A 20,176-nucleotide genomic window follows, 5' to 3' on the forward strand; every position below is an offset into this window, starting at 1 on the left:
AGTGATCTGTGAAATAGCCTAGCAAGTAATTCAGTTGTAGCAGTTAGGGTTGTGCAACAAATGCTGGCCTCAAAATTTATTTTTTTTTAATTGTTCTCTGACAGACTGTTAGCAAAGCTTAGCCTCTGCAGAGAAATAGGGCTTTATTTTGCGCTTCAACTTTTCAGGGTAATTCAGATAGTTAATTCAAATCAGTTAGATGTTTTGAATATTTGAACTTCAAGCTGAGCCATATAGTTCTTCCTCAAAATTCTTGGCCTTTTTGAACCACTATCCAAAAACACTTCACAAATGGGTACTTGTAATGATGTATTTAGTAAAGCACGGTCATTTGTGTAATGGTAAGATATGTAATTCATAGAGTCATACAGCACAGAAACAGGCTCTTCAGCCCAACTAATCCATGCTGACCACATTTCTTAAACTGGACTAGTTCCAGTTGCTTGAATTTGGCCCATATCCCTCTAAACCTTTCCAATCCATGTACCTTTTCCAAATTGTACTCACCTCTGACACTTCCTCTGGCAACTCGGTCCATACACACACCATCCTCTGCCCCTCAGATCCCTTTTTAAATCTTTCCCCTCTCACCTTAAACTTAAGCCTTCTAGTTTTGGACACCTGAGAAAAGGACCTTGGCTATTTACTTTATTTATGCCCCTAGTTATTTTATGAATCGCTAGGAGGTCACCCCCTCATCCTCCAATGCTCCAGGACATAAAGTCCTAGCCTATCCAACCTCTGAGTGATGCAGCACAGAAACAGGCCCCTTTGGTCCAATTCATCCATACCACCCAATTTCCTAAACAAAACTACTCTCATTTGCCTACGTTTAACCCATATCCTTCTAAACCTTTTCTGATTGTTGTATCTGTCCAAATGTCTTCTAAGTATTGTAAATGTATTTGCATCTACCTCTTCCTCTCTCAGTTCACTGCATACACAAACAAGCCTCTGCAAATGAAAGTTGCCTCTCTGGTACCTTTTTTAACTCTTTTTCCTCACCTTAAAATTATGGCCTCTCATTTTGAACAGCCCAACCCTAGGGAAAAGACCTTTGTTATTCACCTTATCTATGCCCCTCATGATTTTATAAACCTCTATAAGGTCACCCCTCAATCTCCTAAGCTCCAGTGAAAAACGTCCCAATTTATACAGTGTTTCCTTATAATGTAAGCCTTCCAGTTTCAATAGCATTCCTGTAAATCTTTTTTGCACCCTTTCCAGTTTAATAGTATCCTTCCTACAACAGATGACCAGAATTGTATGTAGTACTCTGAATGTGGTCTCACCAATATCTTGTACAATTGTAACATGATATCCCATCCCCTGTATTTTAATGCTGTGACCAATGAAGGCAAATGTGCCATTCTCTGAATTCACCTTGTCGTTAGTGATGCCACTTTCAAGGAACTATGTACCTGCACCCCAGATGTCTGCTTGACAACTCTCCCCAGAGCTCTACCATTAACTAAGTCCTGTCCTGGCTTGTCTTGCCAAAATGCAACACCTTGCATTTTTCTGAAGTAAACTCCATCTGCCATTCCTCGGCCTACTGGTCCAGTGTAATGTTGAATCATTGAGGTATGTAGCACAGGTCCTTCGGCCCAACTTGTCCTGGCCAATCAACTTCCCTACACTGAGCTCGTCCACTTGCCTCCATGTGGCCCATATCCCTCCAGACTTTTTCTATCCATGTACCAAATGTCTTTTAAATGTTGTACCACTATCCAACACTTCCTATGTCAATTCATTCCATGTATGAACCACCCTCTGTATGAAAATGTTGCCCCTCAGGTCCCTTTTAAATGTTTCTCCCCTCACCTTAAACCTATGCCTTTACTTTTAATTTTGTTTCTTTATTCTTCTACTTTGTACCTAAGATTTTGTACCTAGATATCATTTTGAGACTGGGAATGGCAACTTTGTACACACTTTTCACTGTATTCCTTTATCCTTGTACTTGAGTACACGTGACAATAAAACCTAATTCTAATTCAGTTGAATATACCTGTTGTGATTTTGTACTTTTTCTATAACTATCTTTGTGAATGTTTACTACACCACTGCTGTGTTTTAGAATGTACCTTCTGCTTTTAGAATGTAAAGTTTACAGTAAGGTATAAGATATGTTCAGTCAATTAAAGATTTGGTGTGACGTTTGCCTTTAGAGATTAACATCTTGAAGGCAAGATTATGAAATAACAGGTGGGCTTAATTAGCCAAGGATTGAAACCGTAGCATTTGCAATAATGCAGTCCAGAAAAATATTTGTTTTGGGACTTTGAACTAAATTAGTTTGAAAGCGTGTAAAGTTAGGGGTAATGAGTTTAAAGGTTAATTTGCGGATAGCTCAGGCCTTGTCATCATTAAAATGGATGATTATAGGAAGGCTGTCTGATTTTAATTTATCTGCCTGTTTCCTATATAAGGATATTAGTTTTTGGGCCTTGTGGTGTTTGCCATGTACTGAAGGAAGTTAGCAGAAATAACTAGAATGCAGTTCTTCTTAACACTAAGTGGGCTAACCACTAACTTCATTGACAAGTGAAAGGCGGAAGAAACTTCAGGCATTAGCATTTTATTGCAAAAAAAGTTAATCCTATCAATTAGACACGAAGCACCTTGTGTTGAGGAAGAGGCAAGGTAAAAGTTGTGAATGCATGCATGTTTTTCCTGGCTCACTAATATGCAGAAATATAAAATAAAATGCATATCTCCCCACCCAGATCACCGCTCCCGTCTCCCGCAGCTGATTTCAACAGTGCAGATCACTTTTTTTGTTTGCTTGTATTGCAACATTAATGACATTGTTTTGCAACTTCTGACTATGTATTATGGTCCTACTTGTGTTCCTGGGGCACATCAGCACTGAATAGAAATGGTTTAGAGGTGGAACACTTCGTGACCACTGCACACATAGTCGTCCTGATATCACACCCATGTCATTTCATTGAAGAGGCAGGGTTAAAAACCAAACATGCACTGTTAACCAGTAACAAGGGATGTTCCAAACTTTCTTTTAAAGCAATAAACACTCAGGTGGTTGCCTAATGTTTAAAGAAAGACCATTTTGCTTTCAAAACACACTAAAGTGACCCAATAAATTGGGCAATGTAGATAGGATTCAATTTGTTGCAGCTAGCAAACTGATCGTAAAACAAAAAAGGCTTGTTGGCCAATTTAGAAGCTTTTTCCGTGCTTAACTTCTAGAAACTAAGGGTCTAATTTTGTGCTAAATGACTCGATGGCTCTGTGAATCTATAATCTATAAATTTGAATTGATGTTTTATTGTCAGAAAGTATTTTCTTTTGGCTTGTGATTGTTCTTGGCTTTCTTACAGGATATGTGAATTAGATGATCTAGGTGAGCTATCTCCTTGCTGGGAGAATCTTCGAAGACAAATTGTAACTCAGTACCAGACCCTCATAATAAATTACCAGGAGAATTTAACAGAGCTGCATCAATATAAAGGTTGGCCTACATTATGGAATATTTTAACACCTAATTGACGGGTAGCATTGTTAAACCTTTCAGTTACATTTGCGCATCAGGTGGTCTATTCAGAATCCGGAAATACTGCCTGTTTTTCATCCAGTGCATGACTCAAGAAGGAGTTCTGGCCATTTGACAGAACACTGCAGGGATTGCAAGTCCCCTACATTGCTACAGTGATATGCCTCTGAAATATTTTCCACAGATCTTTGGGCATGCAGAGCAGGATGTCTCTCTAAGTATTGAGGTACAGAAAGATTTTCTTTGTATCTCTGGCACTGCTCTGTGTTCTTATTATAGCATTGTGTCTCAACTTGATGCAACTGTTTAACATTCCAAACTGCAAAATTTATCTGTTGTTGGTCACAAAGATGGTGATCCTCCATTATGTGGTTCCCTAGCCACGGGAAAGTGACTCAATCTTGGTTCAGGGAATTGCTTGCAATCCAAAGACATCTCTGACCTAACATAGGTGTCCAATGACCTTGATGTGCCTGAAATAAAAACAGAAGTTGCCCGAGAAACACTACAGGTTTGTCAATGCCTGTGAAGAGAGAAGAATATCCATTGTTTCAAGTCCAACACGATTACTCTTTGGAACTGAACTGGATAAGTAATGGATTTTATGCTGAAAAAAGGTAGCAAGAAGGAATGAATGGAACAATTAACAAAGTGTCCCACAGTAAATGACAAAGAGTACGCAGGTGAAGATTGAGGTGTTAATGGTGGACCATAGGTGAGCTTCACTCAGAGTAAATGCATGCAAACAAGTCACTGGGGGCTGGAGTGGAGGAATTTCAGAATTAGACAGTAGTACATTAAAGACCAACAGCCAGAGCTCTAGAAGGCCTACAGTGCTGGGAGCCACCGTCTTAGGTTGGAGGATGAGTGCTTGGACCAAGAGCAGTCCCTGGCCCTGTGATCTCTGTCCCTGACCTTGCTGACAGCCATCTGTGTGCAGACTCTTGAATAGTGACAGCCCTGTCCCAGTCATTAATTCTCCATTAACCGAACAAACTAGTCACATAGAATCTGTATTTAACATGCTGCCTTTGGAGCAATATCGTTGTCTACACAATTTTGGCAGCTTGAAGATCCTGTGACATGTCCCATCACAATGACTCAGGCCTCATTGCCTCTGCATCCTTTCCACAATGTTCACACCTGCTATGCAGATAGGGGTGTTACAATGTATAAATGTCTGAGTGTAAGTTTTGAGCTTTAAAAGTATAGGAGATGACTGACATGCATGTAGGATTTTATTGTAAACATTTTGAAATACTACTCAGTTTATCTAGCTTACAATGGTCTTCTGCAGGTCCTTCTTTCAAGGCAAGCAGTTTAAAAGCTGAGAAGAAATTAGAATTTGTACCTACTAATTTGCACATTCAGCGGATGCGGGTTCAAGATGACTCTGGGGCAGGTAATTTCTTTGAGTGATTCTTTCAATTTTACCACTTATCAACTGTATTCTAAGGCAAAGAACAAGACTTCTCCATTTTAATGCTTAATATTTAAAAATTTTGCTTCCTTGTTTTTTAATGTTGCTGATAAGTTTTGTTTTAAGTAGTGGTGTTTTTCCTCTAGTTCATCCTTGGTATACTTGGAGCCAAGTCAATTGTTGAAGCATAATGTCTCTTAATTTTCACTTTATTTGCTGAGCATGAGTAATGAGTGTGTTGCAAGCCATCCTTGTGATTGATTAAAAAGAAAATAAGGAAGATGTTGTGAAACTTGAAAAGGTTCAGAAAAGATTTACGAAGATGTTGCCAGCGTTGGAGGGTTTGAGCTATAGGGAGAGGCTGAACAGGTTGGGGCTATTTTCCCTGGCGCACAAGAGGCTGAGGGATGACCTTCTAGCAATTGATAAAATCATGAGATGCATAGATAACGTGAATAGCCAAGGCCTTTTCCCCAGGGTAGGGGATTGCAAAACTAGAGGGCATAGGTTTAAGGTGAGAGGCAAAAGACTTAAAAGCGACCAGAGGGACAACTTGTTCACAGTATGTGTGTGTGGAATGAGCTGCCAGAGGAAGTGGAGGAGGCTGGTGCAATTACAATATTTAAAAGGCATCTGGATGGGAATATAAATAGGAAGGATTTAGAGGGATATGGGCCAAATGCTGGCTAGTGGGACGAGATTAATTTAGGATATCTGGTCAGCATGGACAAGTCGGACTGAAGGGTCTGTTTCCATGTTGTATATCTCTATGACTATGACTCTATTATTGAGTCAGGAAAGTTTTACAAACTGATGTAGTCATTTTCTCAGAGTTTATTTGGTTGAAATTATTCTGAACGTCTTCAGAACTGGCAAAAACCTTTTGCTTTGGAATGTAAAGTTTAGATTAGATTAGATTAGACTTAGATTAGACTTACAGTGTGGAAACAGGCCCTTCGGCTCAACAAGTCCACACCGACCCGCCGAAGCGCAACCCACCCATACCCCTACATTTACCCCTTACCTAACACTACGGGCAATTTAGCTTGGCCAATTCACCTGACCCGCACATCTTTGGACTGTGGGAGGAAACCGGAGCACCCGGAGGAAACCCACGCAGACACGGGGAGAACGTGCAAACTCCACACAGTCAGTCGCCTGAGTCGAGAATTGAACCCGGGTCTACAGGCGCTGTGAGGCAGCAGTGCTAACCACTGTGCCACCGTGCCGCCCACGGTGTTGCATAGAAATTATAAAACATACATGGGCCCTTTTGACCAGTTGATCTACACTGGTAATTAAGCACTACACAAGTCACCTCCTCCCTTCTTAGAATCTATTTTTCTTCATCTCTTGTATTTGTCTAGAGATTAGGGATTTTCTAGTAAGATGTCCTGGAAGTACTTGGATGCTAGGCGTGGCACGGTGGCTCAGTGGTTAGTACTGCCACCTCACTGCACGAGCGACCCAGGTTTGATTCCAGCTTCGGGCACCTGTCTGTGGATTCTCCCAGTGTCTGCATGGGTTTGCTCCCACAGTTCAAAGACATGCAGATCAGGTGAATTGGCCATGCTAAGTTGTTCATAGCATTAGCTGCATTAGAGGGAAATGAGTCTGAGTGGGCTATTATTGAGGCAGCAAAGTGGCTTAGTGGTTAGCACTGCTGCCTCTCAGCACCAGGGTCCCAGGTTTGATTCCAGCCTCTGTGTGGAGTTTGCACATTCTCTGTGTTTCCGTGGGTTTCCTCTGGGTGCACTGGTTTCCTCCCACAGTCATAAAGATGTGCAGGTCAGGTGAATTGGCCATGATACATTGCCCATAGTATTAGGTGCATTAGTCAGAGGGAAATGGGCCTGGGTGGGTTATTTTTCGGAGGGTCAGTGTGGACTTGTTGGGCCGAAAGGCCTGTTTCCACACTGTAGGGAATCTAATCAAATCATATCTGTGGAGTGAAAGCATTAATGTTACAGATTAATGAAAAGTCATCAAACTGAAAACTTAATTGTTTTACTCAAAAGATACTGCCTTATCTGAATTTTTCTATCATTTTACTTTTTCACTTTAGATATCCAACATCCACGCTATTTGTTGCGTTTCTTTTCAGTGCTATTCACTTTTTATTGCAATTACATGTTAGCAAGTAACTCATTCTACCCGTTCTGGTAAATAATTCTTCTCCACTTCTGAGCTCATTTTGATAATTGTCAGACTACCAATCAAACGTAAATAAATTGTTATCAGCTCAATTGCTTCGAATATTGTACTGATCCATGCCTTAACACATTTTCAGTAGGCAATTCTTCTAGCATCTTACAACTGTGGGAGTACTGAGGAAGTACTATCTTCAGAGGGTGCCTTTTCTGACCCATGGAACGACTGGCTAGTACTGTGGCTGGCATGCTCCAGAGGCTGTGACTACTTGTAAAACTAGTGGAAATCCAACTATCATGCATTATGGTTCCAGGGAAGGCTTTTTTTTTTACAGTATGTTTGTTAGCCATCAACTTCCCATTGTTGAAGGTGAAGTGGTGATTCACTTTCAGGAAAGCAATCTGCTGTTCTTAATTGATCTGTCTGACGTGGTAACACCTGACCCACAGCAATATGGATGACTATTAATTGCTTACCAAGCCACTCAGTTTAAGGGTAATTAGGGACCAAGAATACATTTTGAGTGACGCCTTTGTCACATGCACAACTAAAGGATCAAAAATGACACTTGGCATCCCTTGCTTCAAATCCAATGCGATATTTTTGTTAGACTTCACCCATTTATTACCTCAGTAATTCTCTATGTTCTTTCTGTCACAGATCAAACGTATGACATAATTACTATTGGGGCGCCAGCAGCTCACTGTCAGGCCTTCAAATCTGGGGGCTTAAGAAAACTTCTGGTCAAGTTTGTGGAAGCCAAGAAAAAGTAAGTTAACAAGAACTTGAAATCCATGAAGTTTGCTAAGATTTGTATTGCTTTTTCTAATATAACAGATATTGTAGCATGAAACTGCTCATTAGTTGTTGCTTCATTTGGGTTTTTTTTTGTTTTCTTAAAATCGCCAAAATCAAGGAGGTACTGGACCTTAAGCATTTTTGGAAATTAGCTGATGTGTGGTATTAGGACTGGGAAGGAGCCAATGCATAAGGAAGTAATCCTAACTACAGTATGAATGGGAGAAAATAAGGCTTATTGACAGTTTGCCTGTCACACATCTGCACCACTTCACAGTGTAAATCGAATGTAAGAGTAGCAATATTTTAAATACTGCACCTTTTTAAACAAAAATGAAAGCACCAAATCCTCAAGGTGCTGTGATCTCCATTTACTTTGCTGAGCAGAGGAACTTGTTGGTCTTTCCAACATCTATTGCAACGGAGATCAAAAAACAGTCACTGGTGCCAGTTGTTTTCTTTCCACTGCCAGATTGCCTGAGAGTGAAGTAGTCTGCTTTTAATTTAATTTCATGCTTAGATAGAAATAGGACCTGAGCCATCCTTTATTTTGTGTATTGCCACTTGTGTACCACATGGTATCAGATTCACTGAAATTCTTGTTTCTTAGCTAAATAGCTTAAAGATTTCAATTTAAAATCGCTAATATTATAGTGCTAACATTATGCAAACTGTAAGTAATTATTTACCCTTCCTGGAGCATTAGAGTTTTACTCAATATGTACCTTAATTATAGACCAAGTTTTCCTGCTTTTTATCCCTAATCTGAAAGTTAGTTTTTGATATTGATAAACTATAATTGCTTTTATAAACCCTCCATAAGAGAACCATATTTCTTACTCTCGATTTCCAACACGTGATCTGCTGGCACATAATATGACTGACATTGGCTGATGAGGATAATGCCTAAATAATAGGATTAAGAGAAATAAAATAAACTATTCTTTGAAACTGAAGAGTGAAAATTTTGGATTTAAATTGCATGTTGTAAGTTTATTTTCAAATTGCCATAATTACAATGGGGCTAAGATTTCATTTCAAGTTGTTTGGTTGATGATTGCTTTGTAGACATCCTCGTGATCTAATAGATCTCAATCTACTTGCACGAGTAATTATTTGAGTGTTGTGCAGACTGCACACTGTTTGGTAACCTTAATAGCAGTTGGAAACTTCAAATTTAGTTTTAGCCCAAAATTGCCATTCCATTTTTTTTGCAAAATTGAATAATTTATTTTTCCTGATCCCGAGTTTAAAAGTACAGCTTGTTTTATTTGCTGATTGGTTTTTGATGATACGCAACACTGCTTGTAACACTCTTCTGCAATTGTTTTTGTTCTGTTTGTTTATTCTTTTCCCCTCAGCGTTTATGAGGAGGGTTGGTGAGTTCCTAACTGTTGACAGCTAAGCTTGATCATTTGGTTTCCATGTTCATTTTATGTCCTGTTTCACTTTCTTTTCGAACCAAAATGTGTTCATAATTTCTTCACTAGGGCACTAACCATTGTTTGTTGAGAACTCCACATTTAACCATGGGTTACTCATCAAAATTACAAGAGTTGCATAATGTTGCCATGTAATTAATATATGTATGTCTCAGTGCTACATTGTAATATTCCATGTCCAGAATAATTCCATTTTCCAACCCAAAAAAGACTTTAAACCAACCATTATGCATGCATCAATAGATATGGATAGTGTCCTGTTAGGTTATACCAAGCAAGTCTTTCAACTGATTTAAAAAAAAACTTGAAGGCAGTCATCATGCATGCGTGCATAGCAAGCAGTTATATCTGGGAGTAATTTAATTCAATCACTTCACCATATGTCTCAAGTAGTCTCTCGATATACATTCAATTTTTTAATTTATTTTTTCTCTTGTCAAAGCTCCATCAGTTCTTGCACTTCTGTATAGTAGTTTGTTTCTAATCCAATTTTAATCAGGTACTGGAGGGAACATCAGCTGACTGGTATGTTCTTGATCGGTTTATACACTCCTGTGTTGGAACCTGCCTGGTGTCTTTTGTTTATCTGCATCACAGACCAAGTTTGAGCACTCAGTTGTGGAGAGATATAAAAATGGAATGCAGAATGTCGTTGTTTCAATGTTCTCAAAAATAAAAGATTTGTTTTCAGCAATACTTAATTAATACTACGCTATTCATTTGCTCCAGTTGGATGTGTCAAATCTATTCTGAGAGAAAATTGCTACCTCAATCAGATCATTACTCCTATATTGTGTAAATTTTGAATGAGTTTAAGACTGCCACTTTTTGCCCTAAAAGTGCCAAATCAATCTACAATTAAGGTAAGATATCTTAAAAGGTTCCACAGCATCTGAAGAGAGTTGTTTCACTTTTCTACCAAACAGTAGCAACACAAATGGTGTCAGCCACAAACAGGCTACTACTGTCAGGCCGAAAAGGCATTTACCTATCGTGATAATGAATAATGGGACATGTGAATTTCTGTTTTTACTAGGTTTGTAGGCAGTGCATAGCAAACATTGGCGACTGTAGCATACTGGATCCCTGCAATAGACAGGCTGCTGACCATCACCAGCTATACTCTTAATAATAAAGGGTCCAACATAAATTTGAATGCACAATGGGATAGCATTTTGTAAATAATCCCGAGTGTGCTGTGAATTACATTGACAACCAATTCAAGATTGTCAGTTGGACACATGGTGTAGTATATATATGTGTGTATGTATGTATAAAATCCACAGGGCCCTGCCCTTTGCAGACAGAATATGTACAAATTGCACCTGTTTCAACTTAGTAATATCTCTGATATTCACTAGCTTATTACTGAGGACAATGCCTTGGCCAATCTGCCTAGTTTAAGTTTAAAATTTAGAGTTAACTGTCAGTCATCGTCTAACAGATGTATTCTCCATGGCAATGCTTCTACCATCAGAACCTGTTTGTCAACCAATCAGCAAACTCTTGTATTCCTGTGAATGTCCTTTTTAAATGCATGATGAGAAGCTTTGACACAAATGTCTTTTTTTCAGCAAAAGTAAAATTCTGTGTAGATTAGATTGTCTGTCTGGTTTGAATTCAAATGGTTGCTATTGGTAAGTGTCCTTCATCAGTACTGTTGCTAGTTACAGTAATACAGCACAGCTAGCACATTTATGGGATGCTTTTTTATAAGACTATGCTGTTGACAACCTAATCTAAATAGGTGTCTCCTAAATTTGACCTGAAGAGTTCCAGTTTCAATTAATAATTCAACTTGGGTCATTATTTCATCTACCTCTGAAACAATATGTCAGTTGCTACTGTGGGGTTTTACGGTAATACATTATTTCATGAAATTGAATTGTCCTGAAGCCTAAAAGTCCTTGTGACTCCGGGCTAAATTGAATCTAAGATCAGGTGAAGTAAGAATGTTTTAATGTTTATAAATACTTTTCATTGTAATATAACCTTGCTTATATTAGGGTTACGCTATTTTTAACTCTTTGATCCAAATCAACATTTGGAGCTGAGTCGTAGTCGTTCATATTTGACTGTTCTACTAACCACAAAAATCATCAAAATACCTTGAATATTTTGAATGAACTTCAGATTTTGGATTTTGTTTTGCTTGTTGCATTTTAAATGCCACTACCCATGAGAGAGAGTGCAGCAAATTATGTGGCACTTTTTTGGTGTCCGACCTTGGTATTTGTGTAATTGATCAGTACGATCAGCACAATGGTTTTCTCCATAATGAGTCTAAAGTAAAGAAGATTGAGTTTATTTGAATGTGGGACCCCTAAGAAAGTCATGTTGCACCTCACTCTCATGTTAGATCATGAGTCCCAATTTTACATTAAGTTTAGTGATCATGAAAAGCTGAAGCAGCTTCCCACTGAAATGTGCCATCAATTACTTGGTCACCATCTCGCTCTTCCCAGAATGGGAAAAAAAACTTCAAAAATGTAAGTTCTGGAAAGTCTAGTGCCAGCTTTGTGATCATGTGAAGCACTAAGATTAGGAGGTGGTGAGGTTACAGAGAGGAAGAAAGTCCATCTGAATTGACATTTCTACCTCACGAATTTAAAATTTCCTAAGCAGTGTAAATCTTCTTTCTTACAGTTCTTCATCTAGCTCCCAGTCTATAGTATACATACCACAAGACATAATAAGAGCTAAAGAGATTATAGCAAGTATTAATACTCTTAAAACGCAAGTCAGTTATTATGCAGAACGACTATCAAGAGCAGCCAAGGAGAGATCGGCAAATGGCCTTGAAAGGACACTTGCTATTTTGGCAGACAAGGTAAGTAAAGTATTCTTGGTATTATATTGATTTTTTGTACTAGTGTTATAATGCCACAATGCTGCATGGCCCTTTCATTCAGTTACGTTTTTAACCATCTCTATTGAGCAAATTTCCCTTTTCCAAATGTTCCCATTGGTTTTGCAAGTGGCTGGTTAATTTCTAAAATGTTTCTGATTTATTCATTAAAAGTCACAGTTTTGCAACAACTGCTGAAGGAACGATAAATTGGTTTTCTTCAGGTTTAAAATGAGTTTTGACTGCTGAGAACCGATACGGTTTTTTCTAACTCGTTCCCAGCCCCGATCTGTTCAGTTATCTGAAAATCAATCACCAGATGTTGGCAAACAAAAAAGCTCTTGTCATCATCCCACAGGCTAAGTTTTTGTTATCCAGAGCTGCATTTGAATACAGACCTCTCAGCTCATGTTTGTCTGTAGCTTGTTCCAACATAGAACAGTCCAGCACAGAACAGACCCTTCAGCCCATGATGTTGTGCTGACCACTGATCCTCATGTATGCACCCTCAAATTTCTGTGACCATATGCATGTCCAGGAGTCTCTTAAATGTCCCCAATGACCCTGCCTCCACAACTGCTGCTGGCAACGCATTCCATGCTCTCTCAATTCTGTGTAAAGAACCCACCTCTGACATCCCCTCTATACTTTCCTCCAACCAGCTTAAAACTATGACCCCTCGTGTTGGTCATTTCTGCCCTGGGAAATAGAGTCGATAGCCAGAGACTATCTATGCCTCTCAGTTATACAAAATGCTTGCTAGAAGTAAAACAATGCTGGAAGTAAACAAAGGAGTTGATTCTGAAGATCTGAAACAAAAAATATGTATTGCTGAAGAAACTCAGCAGGTCTGGCAGCATCTGGAGAGAAAGCAAAAGTGGCATTGCAAATCCAGTGACCCTCCTTTAAAATAGCTCGGAAAAAGTCATCTCTTTGCCCTCTTGCCACAGATGCTGCTAGACCTGCTGAGTTTCTCCAGCAATTTATATTTTAGTTTGCTTTGAGTCTTTGGTTATTTGCTTTTCAAAACATGCAGCATTCCTTTGAATTGCTGTTTTTTAAAACAATTCTTTGATTTCGGTCCATAATCTCTCAAAGTGCAAAAGATAAAGTATGTTTCTTACATCTCATAAACATTTCTTAAATTAACGTTGAGTTCCTTGCTGGGCATTTAACTGAAGGCGCATGCTTTCTTAAAAATTGCCTTTTTTCAGTGTTCCATTTGATCTTCTGATTTCTCTTTTTTTTTAAAAAAACTTACCTTCTCAGAACTTAAACCAGAAGTCTTGTTCGCTTGAATCTCCAAATGCCTAAATGATTTTTTTTTCATTGCTTCCCACGTTACATCAGTAGTTACATTTCAAAAGCACTTGCCATCTTTTTCATTACTTTCATGTTAGGGACTTTATCAAAAAAAAGCTATGCTTTTAGCCAACCCCTATAAGTTTGATACAGAGAAGAATGTGTTTCATGCTGCAAGCACTCTCTCGGTTAGTACTCTTTACTAAGTTGTGGTGCCTCGAATGGTATTGAGCAACTGTGAGAGGTTTGGAAGCAACAGTTGGGAGTAGAGATCACTTCAGAGACATGGGAGGATATTTGGGAGAACTGTAACAGAACACATGTTAAGCAGTTAAAGGTTCTTCGTAGGGTTCATTTGGCCGCAGATCGTCTTGTGAAATTCAAAAAGGGAGCATCTCCAATGTGCCCCATATGCTATATAAGCATAGGTACCCTCACTCATTCTGCCACAAGCTTTGTATGTACTAGAGCGCTGTGGCAGAAGTAATAGGGAGTCCTGGGGACCAAAGTTAAAGTAGACTCGGTCTCTTTTGGGCTTGCTGAATTTATCTTCCTTAGCTGTACATGGGAATAAAGCTACTTAACATTCTCACTTACTGTGCTAGGAAGAACATTTTGATGAGCTGGGTGTCTGAGAACTCTCTGGGTCTGTTGGGGTGGCATAAGTTAATTATGGAACACATCTCTTTGGATTTCCTCGCAAACATGGTGCACCATTTATTCATAGATTTGTAGTGAGTGTAGTTTTGATTTGTTTTGTAGAGTAGGGTAGTCGTTAGTTCATTGTAATTGTTACAGTTTTAAATTATGTTTTTGTAATTTTATAATTTTGTTGAAAAATTCTCAACAAAATTTATTTTTTTAAAAAGCACTTGTCAACGGCATGGCATGTATAGCAGCTTTCCTTTTCTTATATGCCATATTATCACAGACAGGCAGGCAGTTCATAAATGTATACTGATGTGATACATGCTGATCTTTTTAGTTCTGCCTGTAAGTGACTTCCCCTTGTTCTTATATTCAACATGGTACAATTGATTATAATGATACTCGCCTTGCTTTCCTTCGACCTAAGCAGAGCTCTAATGATTTGAAGAGCGTGTTGTGAGGAACTGCGATATCTGTCGGTAACAAAAGATGGATGGAAATAGCATACCATAGTATCTGGTACATCTTAATGACTGACCTGATTTTTAGGAATCTTGCTTACAGCATTGAAGATGTACCTGATTTCCTGAACAGAGTGCATCAGAGTGAAGAACAAAAAGGGGAGCAAGCTTAAGATCAGAAGACAATTTTTGTATATTGCTATGTTAATGAACATCTTAAATCCTAATGGAGAAAAGCATAATCTTAGTGTGGAATATGCAGTGCAAGTTATGCACATTTTCTTTAGATATAAAAAATTTATTTATATTTCCTTCACTTGTCATTCTCTCTGTTTGCTTAGACAAGACAACTTGTCACTGTTTGTGACTGCAAGTTACTGGCAAATGCAGTTGAAGCCCTTAATGCTGCCAGACCCAATTATATCGCTTCTAAATCATCCCCATCAGGCGAGGCAGATCAAGTGATGCTGAGAAATGACCAGGATACACTTATGGCCAAGTGGATGGGCAGGAATAGCCGCTCTTCCCTACACGTCGGTTGGCATGAGGAATGGGTAAGTCTGTAGAACAAGTTGCAAATAAGCTGAGATCTGTTAATATTGATTGTATTGCAGTCTGAGTTGTACTCCACACAACTGCAGCAACTTGGTATGGTTCTTTAGACAGTCCCTTGTAAACCAATGACCACATACATCTAGAATGACAAGAGCAACATATCCAGGAACATCACTGTTAGAATCATACACCATGGAAATTGACCCTTTGCAAATTAAACTCGTCCCATTTGCCTGCATTTGGCCCATATCACTAAACCTTTCCTATTCATTTGTCCTTTAAATATTGTACCTGCATCTACCACTTCCTCTGGAAGTTCATTCCATGTATGAGCCACTCTCTTGTGTGAAGAAGTTGTCCCTCGGGTCCTGTGTAAATCTTTCTCCTCAATAATTAGGTGCTTATTTTTGATCGGCACAAACTCAATGGGCTGAAGGTCCTTTTCCTGTGCTTCAGTTATTCTGATTCTAATTTACCTGCCATTGAAATGAATTAATCCCATCCTTCTTAATAAATTAGCATACATTCTGTAAGCTATAGCAATAAGAGAGTAACCCTATTACAGGGTTACTCTCCCTCCCACTCCACCGAGGACATGCAGGTCCTTGGACTCCTCCATCGGCAGAACATAACAACACAACGGTTGGAGGAAGAGCGCCTCATCTTCCGCCTGGGAACTCTCCAACCACAAGGAATGAACTCAGATTTCTCCAGTTTCCTCATTTCCCCTCCCCCCACCTTGTCTCAGTCGGTTCCCTCAACTCAGCACCACCCTCCTAACCTGCAATCTTCTTCCTGACCTCTCCGCCCCCACCCCACTCCAGCCTATCACCCTCACCTTGACCTCCTTCCACCTATCACATCTCCATCGCCCCTCCCCCAAGTCCCTCCTCCCTACCTTTTATCTTAGCCTGCCTGGCACACTCTCCTCATTCCTGATGAAGGGCTCTGGCCCAAAACGTTGAATTTCCTGTTCCTTGGATGCTGCCTAACCTGCTGTGCTTTAACCAGCAACACATTTTCAGCTCTGATCTCCAGCATCTGCAGACCTCACTTTTTAACCCTATTACAGAGCAATTTTAAAAAGTGGTGACATTAGTGCACAACCAAAGTAAAACTTTAATTCCAATAATAACCTGTGCTATTGTTTTTTTAAGCACTTTGTAACATTATTTGCAATACTTCAATGTTACATTTAATGTGAAGAGCAAAGCAATTAATCAGCAAGCTTGTCATTGCTATGTCTTTTACTTCCAGTATTTTTGATGCTGACTGAGCCACCATGCCCTGTTGCCTCACAGCGCCAGGACCTGGGTTCAGTTCCAGCCTTGGGTGATTCTGTGTGGAGCTTGCACATTCTCCCTATGTCTGTATGGGTTTCCTCCGGGTGCTACAGTTTCCTTCCACATTCCAGAGATGTGCAGGTTAGATGAATTGGCTGTGCTAAATTGTCCCTTAGAGTTCAAGGTGTGTTGGTCAATGGAAATGTAGAGTAATAGTGTTAGTGAATAAGTCTGGCTGGGTTACTCTTCCGAGGGTCAATGTGGACTTGTTGGGCCAAATGGTCTGTTTCCACACTGTAGGAATTCTATGATGATTCTATGATTCAATCTATTTGGGACTTTCATAAGAACAGGACTGAAGTTCCCACTTGAGACAAGCTGGTAAACATGTGAAATAATTTTTGTTCACCCCGCAGCTTTTAGTAAAAAGCTGATGACTTTTTTCAATCTTCCCTCACTCAGTTTTGATGGGGCAGAGTTAAAAATTTAGCCAGTTTAATGCAGAAGGAGACAGTTGATCAATGTTGCTCATGACAGTTGTTTGAAAGACCTATCAAATTGGTCCCACTTTGCCACTCTTTCCTCATAACTATACATTTGTCTTTCTAATATGACTTCAGATTATAGGGATTGTAATGAAGCAATTCCTGCTCTGAAAATGATGGTAGAAATTATTCATTGAAGTTTAAAATAGCTTTAAAAATAAACAAGCAACAAACAAAATTCCAAATTCTCGTACATACCATTGGAGATGGGTTTACTATCACTTTTTTTCAATTGAACTAAATAGATTGTGTCTGTGCATACTGCCAGGAATTTTTTTTAATGAAGGATTTGTGCTGCAAGCCCAGCACATTGACTGACTGCCTTGATCTAGAAATCCAGTTTTGTTAGTATTGTTTACTCACTTGCTGTCTGTCTCACTTATTTTTTATACGCACACATACGTGCTCGCAGTAACCTCACTTGTGTATGTATATGTACATATTTTATTGTTGTTTACTATTTTTAAAAATTGTTAGTTTTACCTGCCAAGTATCTCAAACAACCAGAATTGGATCACCTGTCCTGTCAGTCTGTTTCCATGCTATCTAACTCTATAAATGCCCTTGTAAATGCTTTTAATAATATGTAACGCCCTCTTTTTATTTAAACATTTAACGCTGTAAAGTATAATGAAAGCAAACACCATACACACCACTTCTGGACTTTCAGGCCATGGGATAAATGTAATTCAGCGTTTGTATTATTTCTTGAGCTGCGCATTTGTGGTGTTTTTCAATGATCATCTGAGTTCAACTATTCTAATCGTGGCACTAATTTTTGTAAATATGTATTTTATGCATAGGCATAATGGATTACAATGTTAGCTTCCTAATTTGCCATCCTTAATTTCAGATTGACTGAAGAAAGAGGAACAGAAAATGCTAGAAATGCATGCAAGATCTGAAACAAAAATTGCAATTTTGATTCTAGGTCAGGGTGACTTGCCTATTGACAAAGGCTAGCATCTGTGGAAATACAAATAAGAATGCCAAAACATTATTTCCATGTTTCAGCTCGGCCATGAAGGGATCCAGACATGAGGCTTGAGATCTGATGTCTGACCCCTTCTGAATTCAATGTCTATACAAAGGAGGTCAAAACAAGTTTTCCTGTCCACACATAATCTTCTAGATTGTGTTTGTTTTTGATTGCAATAACAATGACTTAATAATTTAATGACTTAATCAATTTTATAACTACTGCCATTTTTCTCTCCTTTAGGAGAAGGTGTGGCTTAATGTTGATAAAAGTTTGGACTGTATTATTCAGAGGGTGGACAAACTTCTCCAAAAAGAACGGTTACATAGTGATAGCTGTGAAGATGTTTTTCAGTGTGATACTACCTCTGCCAGCAAGAAAGGTAACCAAGAATATCGTGCATACTGGATAAATCCAGGGGACTTAGATGAGAAATGTTCTCGATCTCCATCACCATGTCGTTCATCAAATAACAGAGCTGCGTGTGAGTGAACATTACCATTTGCTTTCCTTTCTAACCCTTGGTACGTTAAGTTAAAATCATTTAGTTGAGTTTTAAAATTGGGGAGAAAGCACCCAGGCATTAAATCCAGATCTAAGAAGTGCTTTGTGCATACAGTGCTGCCAGCAGGACGCAAGTCCATCCTACCAACCCTTTGTAATTTTGTGAATCGCCTGAGCTGCTTTTGTTGCAGGCTTCTGTTGCTGGCCTAAGACCCTACATCCTGACGAATTGCTCAAGATCGTTAGGTGATCAGCGATGCTCACGCTAGCTGCAGTCCTGCTCTTTCCCTTCCTGATCCTCTCTCCCTCATCACCCTTGGCCACTTCTCCAAAATCAGTGCTGCCAGATTTGTTTATCAGATGACATTGTACTGTCATCAATAAAAAGCTAGAACTCCTCTAACATTAGTGCTGGCAGTCCTTAAATTTGAGGTTTCTCAACTTGATGATTAATTGGCAACACACTTATTAAATACATAGTCTTTTCCTCCAATTTGATTGAAGCCAGTGAGAATTTTGTTCAGAAACAGAAGGTAGGAAAACAGCCAATTTTATGTCGTCTAATAGCAAAGGTTTATAAGTTGTTTCCATGAGGCTTGGAACAATACACTCATTGATAAGGAATTGCCCATCCTGATGCTTTTTAGCAAAAAATCCAGTTGTAATAATTGGATCTTCTAACTGCTCCAAATAGATCGGTTTTGTCCATTGATCTTACCAAGGGTTAGTTTCCATCTCATTTTTTCCTTTGTATTTTGATATTTTAATGGTTTGTTCATCATGCTGTCTGCATTTTCCATTGCTTGATCTTTCTAATTCTGCTATCTTTGCTTTTACTGTCATATTTAATCTTTAGCTATCTATTTATATGTTGGAAGGTTAAATTTTAGGTTCCAACTGTCAAAACATAGCATGTTTGTCTTAAACCATGCTCATGGTGGATTTGGGTGGCAATATAACTGTAGAATTGCAGTGATCAATTGTTTCAAATGTACACATACACTCACACCTTCAAGAATTCCATCTAAATGTGGACACTGATATAATACATTGAGATATAAGGAAAACATAGTCTTCCTTTGATTAATACAAATGAAACCTAATTTTCACGGTAATAAATAAAATATTGCCTAGGGTTTATTTATCAAGAATAAATGAAGGTACATCTTAAATTAATTTCCCTGTTCATCTCAGAGGAAACCCTTCCAAATAATAATTATTCTTTATCTTTCTACTTTATACTAAGGACTGTCGTTTTGTCCTTAAACCTTATTTCTTTATTTTTCGATTTTGTACCTAAGATGATGCCAGAAGTGGTGACTTTGTACACTTTTCACTGTACTCTTGTATTTTTGTGTTTGACAATAAAATCTAATTCCTATTATGCATGAGAAAGTAATATAGATGTTAGTGAGGCATCGCACTAAAGTGTGGAATTCAAATCTCTGTTTTAAAACTGAAATGTAGCCTCTGGTGAGAGTGATCCTGTTGATATCAGAGCAGTATTTGATTGAGCATGGCATCAAGGAGTCCTTGCAAAACTGGAATCAATGGGAATATCTTCTGGTTAGAGTCAAACGTAACACAAAGATGGTGGTGGTGTTGCATGTCAATCACTTTCACTCTCAGGATATCATTAGAGGAATTTCTCCGGATAGTGTCTTAGGCCCAATCATCTTCAGCTACTTTCTCAATGATATTCCTTCCATCTAAAGATCAGAAG

The 20,176-nt window shown here is 38.8% G+C and overlaps 1 protein-coding gene across 10 annotated transcripts in view; it reads left to right on the forward strand.

Annotated features, from left to right (window-relative positions):
- The window catches only part of LOC132816525 (inositol polyphosphate-4-phosphatase type I A), a 213,749-nt gene that overhangs the window by 143,185 nt on the left and 50,388 nt on the right, over positions 1 to 20,176 (forward strand). For 8 of the 10 annotated variants that reach the window (XM_060826226.1, XM_060826233.1, XM_060826228.1 and 5 more), the window contains 6 exons: positions 3,345 to 3,475; positions 4,815 to 4,919; positions 7,749 to 7,857; positions 11,975 to 12,158; positions 14,929 to 15,141; positions 18,193 to 18,433. In XM_060826226.1, coding sequence (XP_060682209.1) covers positions 3,345 to 3,475; positions 4,815 to 4,919; positions 7,749 to 7,857; positions 11,975 to 12,158; positions 14,929 to 15,141; positions 18,193 to 18,433 — 983 coding nt within the window. The remainder of the gene's footprint in view (positions 1 to 3,344; positions 3,476 to 4,814; positions 4,920 to 7,748; positions 7,858 to 11,974; positions 12,159 to 14,928; positions 15,142 to 18,192; positions 18,434 to 20,176) is intronic. The other 2 variants (XM_060826234.1, XM_060826235.1) reach the window with 1 other exon arrangement.

Source organism: Hemiscyllium ocellatum, chromosome 6 (assembly GCF_020745735.1).
Source record: "Hemiscyllium ocellatum isolate sHemOce1 chromosome 6, sHemOce1.pat.X.cur, whole genome shotgun sequence".
NCBI classification, from domain to species: domain Eukaryota; kingdom Metazoa; phylum Chordata; class Chondrichthyes; order Orectolobiformes; family Hemiscylliidae; genus Hemiscyllium; species Hemiscyllium ocellatum.